Source organism: Aulostomus chinensis, chromosome 23 (assembly GCF_037954235.1).
Source record: "Aulostomus chinensis isolate RoL2024-O1b breed Wild chromosome 23, RoL_Achi_v1.0, whole genome shotgun sequence".
NCBI classification, from domain to species: Eukaryota; Metazoa; Chordata; class Actinopteri; order Syngnathiformes; family Aulostomidae; genus Aulostomus; species Aulostomus chinensis.
Window position 1 is genome coordinate 9980973 of NC_141342.1, and position 13623 is coordinate 9994595.

Consider the following 13623-nt stretch of genomic DNA (forward strand, 5'->3'; position numbering starts at 1 on the left):
AAACAACAACACCCTCATCTCTGCTATTTTGTCCTCTTTTAGTTCGACCCCAAATTTACAAGTGTTTGACTGGGGAGCAACGTTGCCTGTCTACGAGAAATATTTGATGACGCTGCCTCTGGCACCTCATCAATGATTGACACCCACAAGCACCCGGTGCCCCAGAAGTTACACCCCAACTCCACCAGCTGAACACCTGCAAATGCACCGCAATAAATGAATATGAATATCGTCCTTTAGACCAATGAAGTCTCAACCTTTCCCATTTTTATTCATTTTTATATACACACCAGCAGCATCGTTAAAGCACCAACTGTTTCTCTGTGTTGTTACACTATATACTCTTTTATTACAATACAGTACTTACAGGTTTGAGGGAAAATAAATATTAAATAAGTAACCAGTATCATTTCTTTCTAGTTTCTAAGATAGAACATGAGGATGAAAAAATAGTGTTCCTTGGCTTTTGAAACCATGTTAAGGCAAAAGTAAGTATGAATTCCAAGCCACTGACGAATATTTGACTGGTTGTAAATCTAAAAAGGTGACCACTAGTTAAATTCTGTTTGTCTTCAGTGCAAACTGTTGGCTACGTTAATTTATTGTTTGTTTCTTTACTAGGGGTTTAAATTATCATCAGTGCTACAAACGGACACGTAGGCAGTAGTCACTCGCTGGGTTCTCTCACTATCAAATAAACCAGAAGTTCACCAGCCAAAGACGGGAAAACTACAACATAAAAAAAAAAGAAGAAGTTGTGAGTCGATAGGCGTTGCCGAATGAATCAAAATATTGCAACACAAAATATATCCACTATTATATATTCATGTGTGTGCATATCTGAGTGAGTATAAGTAGATGCATTGCATGTTGTGAATGTTTCATTGCACAATGATCTATTGCTGTTCAGATCTCAGATCAGTGGAGATGAAGCACATTTCTCAACACGTACAATCATACTATATGATTGAATGGGAAAATATAGAGAATTTAATGCAAATATCACATTTGGTATCTTTCCCTAACTGATGTGTCGTACCAACCCAATGTAAACATTACACTACATAAAGTATTTAAGATTTGGAAAGGCTAAAAATGCTTTCAACACATTCTAACTGGAAACGTTATGCTAAGTCTACCTCCATGATTATGATGAACACACACTCACACTATTGCACTAAACCTCATAATCAACTCTAAATCCTTCTCAATATCAATAGAATTATTCCAGGTGTGACAGATAAAATAGAACTTGACATTAGGGTCAACCGAAGAACACTACATACAAAAACGCTCTACACGAGGCTGCTCATTTGCACCTGATGGTGACATTCAGCCTCTCACTACACACGTCCACTGCCATTAACTGCGTGGAGTCGTCCCACTCTGGAGTCGCAAGGGTTAAATCGTCCACCAGCCTGAGGCCCTTGGGGCTCTTGTTCAGAAGACCCAGCTGACAGGCACCCACTGCTGCTCTGTTAACAGTTTCTCCAGGGATGACCGTAGACTTCGGAAAGCTGCTTCCAAGCCGTCGTTTACAATGCAGAGGTCAAAGTAATGTACATAGGCTCTTTTGATGCGCTCGCTCTCATCCACCGTCCTCTTCAGCTCTGAGTCCTGTGGAGAAATGAAGGTCATGTTAGTCAAAGCAATGTAAGGGTCTCTGCTCTTTAGCTTGATTGACTTCGTGAACTCACCGTTAACTGTTTTGTGACCACTCCTGACTCAATCGCTGACCTGTTCATGGCTTTGAGAACCTCGAAATCTGGAGCTTCAATAAAGACCACATAGGGCAGGAACTCAGATGTCCGCAGGACTTTGAGAGCCTTCGGAGAACACAGTTGTTAAAGATTAGGATCCCTGCACTGCTGCTCAACCACCAGCTGACCAAGAAACAGCAGAGAAATAACACAACTGAGATTGTGATCTAAATGCAACTGCAGCAAATGTACCAAGATAATGTGTGTGTACAAAAATAGCTATCGCTTCAGAGGGTAATGCTAATCATACGAGATCCCTCTTGATAAATATTGCTAATATGTTGAGAAATTCTTCAGTAGCAAGTTATACATGATGGTTTGAATGTAGCATTCGATACAAGAGTCATTTACATCAGAAAACGCTCAATAAAGACAGGGAAGACAGAGGATATGGAAAGTAAGAGCGCTCCTTCTACCTGAGGATTGACATCCAGGATGCAGATCTTTCCTGTTTCTATCACCTCGTGTATGGAGTTGATCTTTGTGCCATACAAGTTCCCGTCGTACTCGCCGTGTTCCAAGAAACGGCCATTTTTGATGTCGCACTCCATTTCATGACGGGTCATGAAGGAATACATCTGGCCGTCCCTCTCATCCACCTTTGGTTTTCTTGAGGTGACTGGAGATAAGAACAAGTCAAAAATCACATTCAAATTAATGAATGACATACAGATAAACTATTATAATATTTATTTGACTTGATTTACATAATAAGCCGTTAAAAGACATTGCAGCAGTGGTAGGGAGAAAAATCACGGTCATACTCACAGGGGATGGTGGTGCCGTACCGCTGGGGGTCTGACACCAACAGCTTGTTCTTCAGACTGCGGCGACCAACGCCCTGTGCACCAATCAGAACCAGCGTCTTCCTCCTGAATGGTGGGACCTTGGCAACCTCTTCATAAATCCGCAGCTCATGACGGTCAAATTCTAGGCAAACAAACAAACAAACAAAAACTGTTAGAGATTTGAACAAAATGACAAACAAACAGTAAGGGTTAGTTTAGTTCATTCAAGGTCAAGCTGAAGTACCTGCGTTCTTGGTGGTTAAATACATCATCTTTTTCTTCTTCTTGCCACCCATCCCAGCACACAAAGGACCTGCAGATAGAGATAGTGACAGAGAGAAAACACAATTAAACCTCCAACTTTCTGCTTGTCTTTCCGGACATTTCCACAAAGTCCCTGATGAAATTATGCATTATCCATGTCTTGAACGATCTCCTGGATCATAAATCAACAGTCTCTGTTTGTAGAAGTCGCCACTAGATGGCACTGTGCACTAATGCTGATGGTTGTATGCTGCTGGAGAACACCTGTGAATAGACCACAATATGGCTGATTATTGGGCCATGGGGGGGGGGGGGGGGGGGGGTATGTAGAGAGGCATACAAAGCAACAGAGTGAGCTCAGATTTTCCTTTTCATAACAAAATTCCATTCATTACGATGAGAAAAATAATACATATAGTAGTGCACCTTACAGCCAGGTTAAGATGAAATATTTTATCAAGATACGGATAGATTAGATCAACAATTTGCAGACTTCACTATTAAAGATACTTTGAATGTTTAATAATGTTTAATTCAAAACCTGCTCCTGGTTGGTTTTGTATCTGGGAAGCATGCTAGCAAACAGATGTGTCCTTCCCAGGCTCCAAGGGCAGTTCAGCTGGGCTGTCATCCTCCTCTCCTCCAGAAGAGAGGGGCGAGTGACTAGCTGTGACTCACCACCTGTTCTGCTGCTGTACAGGAGCGTATCGAGCAGATGAATCTAAAGGAACAGACCCTCTTTTCTCTCCGTAACAGAGGAGATGATATTGATCAGGTGTGTATTCACAGGGTCTTATTCCGACTCGTCGATTAACACTCCTGGGTAGGCTGTTTGTGAATGTCAGACCCTGCAGCTCAATAACCTCCAGATTGGATCAAGCTGTCTGAGTCACGTTGCTGCTCATTACCAGTTCTCCAGTGCTCACGAACAGAGTAACAGACTGGAGAGCTGAGAGGAAGATGAGTGGCCAGCGCAGATGAAATGCTTGTATGATACAGATGAACAGATGTTGTCTTTGTTGTCAATGTGTTTGTGCAGCGAGGGGTCAAATCTGCATAATTAGAGGTGCGTCTCTGCCCTGCTGCGTGCTGCTAGGAGGTGTACCGTACCTGTGGTCGCCAGTTCCAAATCTCTCTTCACAAACGCTTTCCTCTTCTCCTCAAGGAGCTGGCTCGGAATTAAACCAGCACTGCCCCCCTCGATGTGACAAGCCTATTCGGGAACCACAAATACAAAAAAAAAGAAAAGAAAGAATAAACGTACTAAAAAGCTCGAAACCGACAGCCTCCAATCTTGTCCGTCTTCAAATCAATAAATTGAAATAATTTTCCCCCCTTTTTCCACATAATGGTCACATTTGCAATTAGGCAGACAACTTATTCACCGCAATACAACAAAACTTCAGTTATGCCATGTCAAACTTCCTGTAGTGGATCCATTACTAACTTTATCTAGAAAGCCAGCCTTTTAAAAGTAGTCTGCTTGTCATCTTGTGGACGGATGTGACAATGCATGGAGTCCTACTGATCAACATGGCATCACGACGTAGTTAATATACTGATTGCTTTATTTCAATTTAATCAAAGCAATATTTAATTAGGAAGCAAGTGCAGTTCCTAGAAACAGCTATGTGCACCTTGAATCATCACAGATGCTCACATTGAGTCCTTTTTCACATTAGTTTCATTTTTAGTGCCTAATGATATTGTTACAGACCTGAATTTAATTGTTTTCCCATTGGGGCCTCCACTTGTAGTAGTATTTTAGTCAATGAAAAGAAACGTGCATCTGAGCCTACGTAACTGTGGTGTGATTGACCTGAGTGGTGATCGCTGCTGTGAACGCTTCTATCTGAGAAGAGGAAGAAGAAATGATGCGAAGAGGTTAGAATATCTTCGACATGCTGGTGGCAGAACTGACCTGCCACCAGTTGAGGTCTTCCTGGTTGAAGATCTGCAGAATGTCTCCGCTGCAGAAGGTGAGCCCTGCCTCTTTACAGGGAATCAGGTTATCGTGGGACGGGTCGTAGTCAAAGTGACACTTAACAAAGGCCTGAAATCAGAGGAAGACGGAACAGGCTTCAGTGAGAACGCTTTAACAAATATCAACACAGACAGGTGATGCTGAAAATAGAATGAGTGAATAATCAAGCTGGAGTGGTACACCCCCCCCCCCATGCTGTATTGTCAGTACATGACCTGCGGTTGATTGATTGGGTGGATGAAGAGTGTCCAACAACCTTGCACACTCAAAGCCTCACTTTCCTGACATCTGAAGGCTACAGGGTGCAGCTCATAACCAAAACCCCGCATCACACCCCGACTGACAGCAGGACAAGTAGTCTGAGCGTGCATGTTTGTGTGTGTGAGAGAGAGAGAGAGAGAGAGGGAGTGAGACAGAGAGAGAGAATCTGTAGCCATGGAAACCATCCCCTCCCCCTCTGCACTTGATGCCTTTTCTCATACTGATGCATGAACAAAAAAAACCACTAGCCCTTACTCAGTATGCGTGTGTGCGCGTGCGTGTGTGTGTGTGTGTGTGTGTGTGTGTGCTTGGTTTTTGTTACTTTTTCTGTTATAAGCACTAACTTATCACATGGAGGACCAAAAACCTGTCCTAACACGGTACGTCAGCTATGAGTTTGTGGTTAGAGTTAAGGCCTGAATTGAGTTCACTTCGTTTGGGTTAGGGTTAGGATTAGGCTGTCCATGCCCTAACAAGGATAGCTGGGCACACACTTACTTCTGGAAAGAGCTCCAATCAAATCTTTATCATATGACTCACAGAAAGGCTGTAGTACAGTAAATGTTCGAAGAAAGAACCATGAGATGATAGAAATGTCCTTCCTTCAGCACAGCCTGTACTTTTTTGAAATTTACAAAAACCCCATTACTCAAAGCAGCATCTTTTCAGTGACTAACCTGAGAGGTGGAAGGTAACGGTTTTCTAACATCTAGAACATTTAAGAGCAGCTCTACCAGACTGGCTTCTGGCCTCACTGTGACAGCAGCGGAAAACAAGACCGGGAGGTTTGAGCTATTGCATGGTAGCAGCTCTGTGCAGCTTTCAGCAAAATATTAAATGTAAACCTACTGATGTTCACAATGTGAACTTGCTGATAGTTAGTAGACATAATCTTTACTGTCTGTACTGTTTTTGCTACACGTTAGCATTGGGTTCATTCAAAGCCCAAAATATCAAATTCTCATGCTGTGGAAAACCTTTTCATTCCAACATTATGGTTCAAATATCTATCAGTTCTAGCAGTCCTTGCACATGAACCCTGTCTCAACATCCTTTTCTTGTAGATTATGTTTTAGTATATTTTGGTCTAGTAGAAGGAATGAATTTAGCATGGCTCCTTCCAGCTCTAATGTTCCTCTCCTCTATGGCTGAGAGCGATCCGTCACAGAGTCTGGTGCCCAGCACATTCCTATACTGCCTCCTCTGATGTGCTCTATCCTCCCATCACACTGCCAATACATCACCAGGCGAGATAACCCTTCTGTTTCCTCACACTCTAAACTGGGTCACATTTTCACTATGAAGAGCCTCCTCTGGCTCTTAGAGAGCTGATGTTCATCAACTAACACAACACAATCACACATTCCCTGCTTTTTAAATCTTGAAGCAGGATCTGGTGTAATTTCCTGCAAATACCTATTATGCAAAACACTGAGATAATCATTCTGGTGTGATTGTTGTGACTGTGGAAGAAAAGGATTAAAAAAAACAAAAACAAATGTCAGACGAGGACTCCAGTGTCATGAGTGCCATGTGGGATCACTTAAGTTTCAGTCTGAATAATAGATGGCAATTTTTGTTCCATTAGACATAGTCAAAAAATTACTATGTATTTGGATAAGTGACAAAGCTGGAATGTAAGCTACTGTAGTGATGTCATCCAAAACACCCCAATGACACGTATTGATCTTGTCTTAGCATACACATACAGGGTAGATACGTGGATGTGTAGTTTTAGTGTGTGTGACATAACTGACTGACCTGTCTTGGAGTGTGTGGCTCCTGGTAGCTGGGCAGGATCTTCAGCACCACACTGCCACTCGCCTCCTTCAACATCTCCTGCAACACTTTGGGGTCGTTGCCCACCTCCTTGCCATTTACCTCCTTGATTATGTCGCCCACATGGAGGAGACCTTGCTGGTCAATCATACCACCGTGGAGGATCCTGGCGATCACCAGCTCGCCACTCTCAACTCGAAATGTCACTCCCTGAATGTACAGGAGTCCAATTGTAATACACACATTTGTACCATTCAAGCAAAATGCAACAACACACAATTCAGGGAGAACCCTTTACCCAAAGCAGTGCAACAAACCCAAAGCTGCTGGGGCGTGAGACTGAGCATCTCACATTTTGTTTTTCCTCACTTGTTTTCATTTGCTCTTTTTTTTTTCATAAATATAATTTTTTGCTGAGATATTCCGATGCTTTTCTATTCACGTGATCAAATCCATCAAATCTGACATAGTACTGGTTTTGAAAAGTGCCTCTATCCCATCCATCCATCCATTTTCTACCACTTATCCTGTTAAGGGTCGCGGGGGCGCTGGAGCCTATCCCAGCTGCCTTCGGGTGTGAGGCCGGGTTCACCCTGGACAGGTCACCGGTCCATCGCAGGGCCAACACATATAGTCAGACAACCATTCACACTCACAGCCACACCTACGGTTAATTAACCTAGTCCCCTCTTGATGTCTTTGGATTGTGGGTGGAAGCCGGAGTACCTGGAGAGAACCCACACAGGCACGGGGAGAACATGAAAACTCCACATAGAAAGACCCTATGCTTGAGCTGGGGCTCCAACCCAGAACCTTCTTGCTGTGAGGCAACAGTGCTGACCATTGCACCATCGCGCCGCCCTCCTCTATCCCTTTAAACAAAAAAAATCACTTCTGAAACTGCAGCGACTAAAGAAAAGCTTGAAATGTCCCTTAAAAAACACTGGGCTCATTCTCTCTGTCACTAGATTTATGATTGTGAAACAGCTGGCAGAGACATGGTTGGAAGAAAGTGAGACATTACAGCAACTGGCAAGTTTTTTAAGTTCAACTGCACATAAATCCTCACCATTTTGTACTATGCAGCTGCATAAATCTGGCATTTTTCTCTTTTAAAAAAATGCAACAAAAAAATGTGTCACGTGCTGAGTGCACGTGTTGCTCACAAAACACTGAACTTTATTAATTCCTAAAGAATTGTGCACATTCAAAAATTACGGTTGTGAATGGATGGGTTATTCTCTGTTGCCACGGTGAAAATAATAGGTAGCATGTTCACGGAATAGACTTACCAGGTGCTCACCAGACACCTTACGGATGCCCACCATCCTGACTGCATCAGGGGGCACAGGCTGGTTGTTGAGGGCTGCATCCATGAAGGCACAGGGGCTGGGGGGAGGAGTCTCATAATTTTTGGATGCCACAGAATCATGAGTCTCCAGGAGGGACTACAGGTGACAGAAATACTGGTGATGATGATGAAGACAATAGAGTCATGCTATACCTCACAGATTAGATGGTGTGGTCTGAGCTCATTTGCAGGGCCTGCGCATAGCGAAAGCCATTAACTACTGTAGCACAAAATCAATTAAATCCATGCTGGCACAACATGCACTATTAAGCATGAACATCTCTCTGAAAAGTAATCAAAGTGTTAGCCTGAATGCCTGTTCATTACAGTTTACTGTGAGAAACAAGCAATATTCACCAGACCTGGAAGTGGGGCTCCTTTAAAATGCGGACAAGCTCGTCGGCTGCTTGGCTCCTGTTTGCAAGCGGGCCGAGCTCCTTGAGGATGTCCTGGACCAGCTCCACATTGTTCTCCCTCACTGCCTCGAGCTTGGGTTCCTCAAACCGCTCATGAGCCTGGGATTTGATGACGATATAACATATGTGATTCTCCTCGCCAGTGCCAGGACTCCAAAACAATACATTGTACATTCAACTGCCTGAGTAAAACCACATCTTGTTGTGTTGTAATGGTGTGTTTTCCGCTTCCTGTGAAAGTGTTTGTTCTGCTTCGGTCACACAGCAAAGGGCACCATTACCAACAATAATAACAGCAACCCCTGCCATGACAAACACACAGCCCGGGTGGGATTTCCCTGTTTTTCCACAAAAGAACACAAACACCATATAAAAGCCAAGAGAACTTAGCTAGAGATCAACAGATTTCCAAATCACGTGTCGATTAACTTATTTACAATATAACTAGTTGTACCACTAAACCCAGCAGTCTTGGTTTTGATGATTCAATCCCGCTGAGGATTTCTCTTGTGGGGTCGACTACTAGCCACAATGTTTGTTTGCAGCGGAAGAGAGGAAGAGTCCCCACTGAGATGGGAAATAGTGCACATGCACAAATACATGCACCGCTGCATGAACAAAGTCCCACACAACAATACAAATTGGATTAAATACAAACACATCTTTACAGATAAAGCTACTTTCACATAGAGTACTCGCATATACGATGAAGAGCTTCAATTCTGCTTTCTTTTCATTTTGTGTTCTGGCAATATTCTCTGTAACCTGCTGGACAAGCTGTCAGTGTCTGGCTCTTTGACAGCGCTGGCCTGGACACTTCCGTCATGAGACTGAATGCTCAACACTGAATAGCTTTGAACAGGAATATGATTGTCACCTTAAATGTATCGGTTGCATTCTTAGCCACAAAATTACAAGTAATAAGTATGGAAACTAAAACCTATTTTTCATCGTCAATGAATCTGCCAATATTTCACTATTAATCAATGAAAATGGTGCATCTTTGAAATGTTGATTGTATTGACAATAAATTGTCAATGGGAATTTTCGAGACAAAAGTTCAAAAATCTCATCACAGTTTCCCATTCAGAGATCCAAAGCTCTTACATATTAAGAATACATAAATATAATACATACTTAATAATACATAAATAACAAAAAAAAAATGCTACTGCTGATATTTCAGTCTGGGACCAGCCATACGTCATGTTTGACATTTTTACTTGAAAAAAGACAGAGAAAAAAAACATCATTTATTGATTATCAAAATAGTTGGAATTTAATTTCCTTTTGATTGACTGATTAAGTCTTGCAGCTCCGGTCCAAATATACTGTTAATTTTACATTACAACTGCAGGCAGTCGATAATTGAGTCAACATTTCAATGTGTGGCTTTAAAATCCCTCTCCATTGTAATTAGGAGACTTCTAATCTTTCCTCTCCACTGAGACGTTTCTTAATAAGCTCTGCACTGTCAGCAAGTTAAACCTGCGGTTTGAGTTGGCTTGCGATATTCATGATGTATTTCTTTTCTCCGTTGTGAAAAAGTAACTTGACCTTATATAATTACAGGCTCGTGTATCTCAGGTGAACCTTGATGGTGGGAGATCATGTCATCACCAATGATGATCATCAGTAGCGGTTAATGTTCCTTAAGAAATGTAAACAGCAGTTGCAACATTAGCATTCAGTCCATGTCCAACAGCTCCTATATAAATCTACACGCCCTCTCTCATATCATGCTGTTATTTCACAGCAAGTACTAAGTGCTACATTATATATGAAAGATAACCAGCTTTTATGTCTGATTTTTGTTGCCACCCTTTCAGCGAAATCAGAGAACACTTGATAAGTTTTCACCACTTGACACATAATGAATTGGCTTTTTAGAAGGTGTTTTATATAGAATTTGTTACTAGGCAGAATTTTTCAAAGACCTAACAGTATCATATACTTGAACAGTGATGGGAACACTTCAGTGAATGACTAAAATCAAGTGTCAGCTCACTTAGCTTCCCTAAATGCCTCAATAACCCAGGTACAGCATCCAGTCAGCGCCACATTTATCTTATAATAAGCTATGACACCTCCTTTTCTCAGTACGAGCTCATTGTGGGTCTAATTCATTATGGAATTGCAGATTGTATCATTCTTTAGTGTATGTGGTGCAACAAGTTCAGCTCAATAAAATGAGCAGTGTACAATCAGGGTTGTTTGCTCCCTCCGTTAAACATCTCCCTCTCTGCACGTAGAATGATAACTTGTTAATTGTGAATAGATCCACCACGAGGTCAAGAGTGACTCCGATATTGGAAATCGTTTCTTCACATCCATCAGCGAGGCGTCTTTACTAACAGCTCACATTGGCAGATTAATTTTTTATTAGAAGTCTCATAAATACACCGGTGACACCAAAGACCGGCGTAAACAAACAACATTGTCAAGCTCTTACACATGAGCACGCATGCATACATAGGCTGTTTCCCGCAGGGGAGAAATCAATCTCTATTAAAAAAAAACAAGGGTGGTGTGTGAGAGAGAGAGAGACAGACAGACAGAGAGAGAGAGAGAGAGAGAGAGAGAGAGAGCGAGAGAGATCAGAATGGGCAGAACAGGCTCTGTTCTCTGCAAAATGGAAGACTTGATGTACTACTCCGTTTTGCTCCGTGTAGACAGTTCATCTCCAAATATCCTGGACTGAACTGCCTCTGAAATACTGAATGATGCCGCACAGCTTTTTATCTCCAGCTTGAGTCCGAGCAATGAAAGCATCATAATGTGATTTATAGCCACAAACACAGCGTCTACCTCAGTGAAACTCAGATAAACACTGCTGAGCAATGTTAGAAAGATAAGAAAGAAGGTCTTTGTCATCGTACAGATTGCAACAAAACGAAATAACAAAATGTGGTCACGCATACTAACGAGAAGAAAACCCAAAAAGTGAATTTGATGGCATGAACTGCATCATAATACTTTTTCCTTGGGTACACCATTGCATATAAGTATGCCTCCTCCTCCTGTTATTTCGAGAAAAAAAAATTACAATTTCTATAAGAATTTTTTTCCTTGCTCATAGCAACAACAAAAAAAAAAACTGGAAGGGGAAGATGTCATCAGCTGACAGAGAGAGAGAGAACACGCAACTTAGAGAAAAGGAAACCCAGAAACGATGCTCGGTCGCTGCTGAGCTCATTATAAGTGCATCACATTTCTCCATGTTAATGTGAAGAACTAGTTGTGACTGGTATGAAGAGAGAGAGGGTATTTTTGTTTTTGAAAGCCATTGGCAATCAGCTGGAGCCACTTCAAGACAGCCTAATCCAGTCGGAGAGGACAAACATGCGCCATGTTTGGTCTCTACTGAGGCATCCAACATCATAACATTGCCAAACCTGAAATAAAATAAAAATAGCAGTGCATCCCAGAGCTCAAAGAAAAGAAAATGAATGCTCAAAAGCAAAAGAAGAATTTCCTAAAGCTCTGGGAGTACGTTTCAGTTACTTGTCTTCTTTTTTGAATGACATTGTATAAACTGTGGTCCCGTTTGGAGTGAAATAGATGATAAAGGGGATATGCTTTGGTCAGTGGCTTCCTTGTTGTTGCTAGAGGCCTCATAGCAGGAGTCTACAAACCAGTGAATGATGTCACACTGGATATGGCATCTTTTCTTTTTCTTTTTTTTTGTCAGTCTATGTTTTGGAGTGCTGAGCTATTAAACTACGTAGTAAAGCGACGTTGCACTTTACTTTTTCAGCGAAGCAAACTGATTATTTCCATCAAAAACAAAAAGCGATGTGATAAGCCATTAGAAATTAAATAATAAAAAATTGATTAAAAAGTGATTTGCACATTAGAATTGTATTTTGTCTCACTCTAATAGTACAGTTTAAAACTGTCCAAAAAGGCGACGCAGCATGAAGAGCGCAAATACAAGCCATTTATGTATGATAAATATGTGAATATATGTTTTTTCAAATGAAGTTTAAAAATGTAATTTGTTTGTTTCTACAAATACAGTGGATGTGAACCAAAAAAAAGCACTTCTACAAATCTTCATGAAGTAAACACACTTCTAAACCAACGGTAAAGCACAACATTCAAACGGGATTCTGTTGTTTTTATTTCAAGAGCAAAAAAAAAAAAATGGCTGCTACTCGTTGATGATCACAGAGGTTGCCGCTCCCCCCGTACGTGTCAAGCTGTCACATTCATCATGGAGAACTGTGCTACTCGCAGACTAGCTTGTAATCTTTCGCTCTGATTGGCAAGAGACATACTTTGTTGCTAGTATGACTGACAGGAATACAAATAATAAAAATGTTAATGGTCCCATAGAGGGAAAGATTTCTTCTGCGCTGCTCCGCTAAATCTTGTTGCAAGGCACTCACAGCAAAAAACAAAACAAAAAAGGCTCACACTATGTACGTCTAAGAGAATACTGTATGTCGGCCATTGAGTTCAACTGATCGACTCTGACAAAATCAATCACACCAGTTGCCTGCTGTAACAGGTCAGACATTTGGGTGAAACCTGAATCAACCGTGTTCTTTTTTTTTTTAAATGGTGTATCAAAAATCTTTTCTTTTTTTTGGTGAGTAAATATTGGTTTGTCACTTGCCTTTCTAAAAAAATATTTCAAAGCATAAACTTAACTTTTCTCTCCCGTCGTAAAGACAGTTTTCAAAGAGGTTAGGTGCCGTTTCTATTCGCAGTTGCTGACCTGAGCGAGTGCACCAACTCCGTCACCCGACGCGTCAAATGACGGCACCGATGCGGAAGAGGAACGAACCCTGCAGCCATTTCTGAGTCCATATCACCCACCGTGAGGCGACATTTATCATCAGCACTAACTGACACACACACAGACAAAGCAGTGGATTCTCCCTTTCCACAGATGTCTAGCCTCGTCTACTTTGTCCACCTCTACTTTAAGTGGAAGAGAGGAGGGGGCGAGCCGTCTTTAATGACTACCATCACTGCCCATTTTGCTTCCTTTGATTTTCAAGTTTGAACTTCA

At 41.7% G+C, this 13623-nt stretch overlaps 1 protein-coding gene across 5 annotated transcripts in view; it reads right to left on the minus strand.

The window, feature by feature from the left end:
- Positions 1-245: 245 nt before the first annotated feature.
- Positions 246-13623, minus strand: part of mpp2b (MAGUK p55 scaffold protein 2b) — a 37552-nt gene continuing 24174 nt past the window's right edge. For all 5 annotated transcript variants that reach the window (XM_086196121.1, XM_086196119.1, XM_086196122.1 and 2 more), the window contains 10 exons: positions 8550-8702; positions 8129-8284; positions 6819-7046; positions 4734-4865; positions 3923-4025; positions 2793-2861; positions 2529-2690; positions 2177-2379; positions 1698-1826; positions 246-1617 (listed from right to left, as the gene is read on the minus strand). In XM_086196121.1, coding sequence (XP_086052247.1) covers positions 1441-1617; positions 1698-1826; positions 2177-2379; positions 2529-2690; positions 2793-2861; positions 3923-4025; positions 4734-4865; positions 6819-7046; positions 8129-8284; positions 8550-8702 — 1512 coding nt within the window. In that variant the 3' untranslated portion in view covers positions 246-1440. The remainder of the gene's footprint in view (positions 1618-1697; positions 1827-2176; positions 2380-2528; positions 2691-2792; positions 2862-3922; positions 4026-4733; positions 4866-6818; positions 7047-8128; positions 8285-8549; positions 8703-13623) is intronic.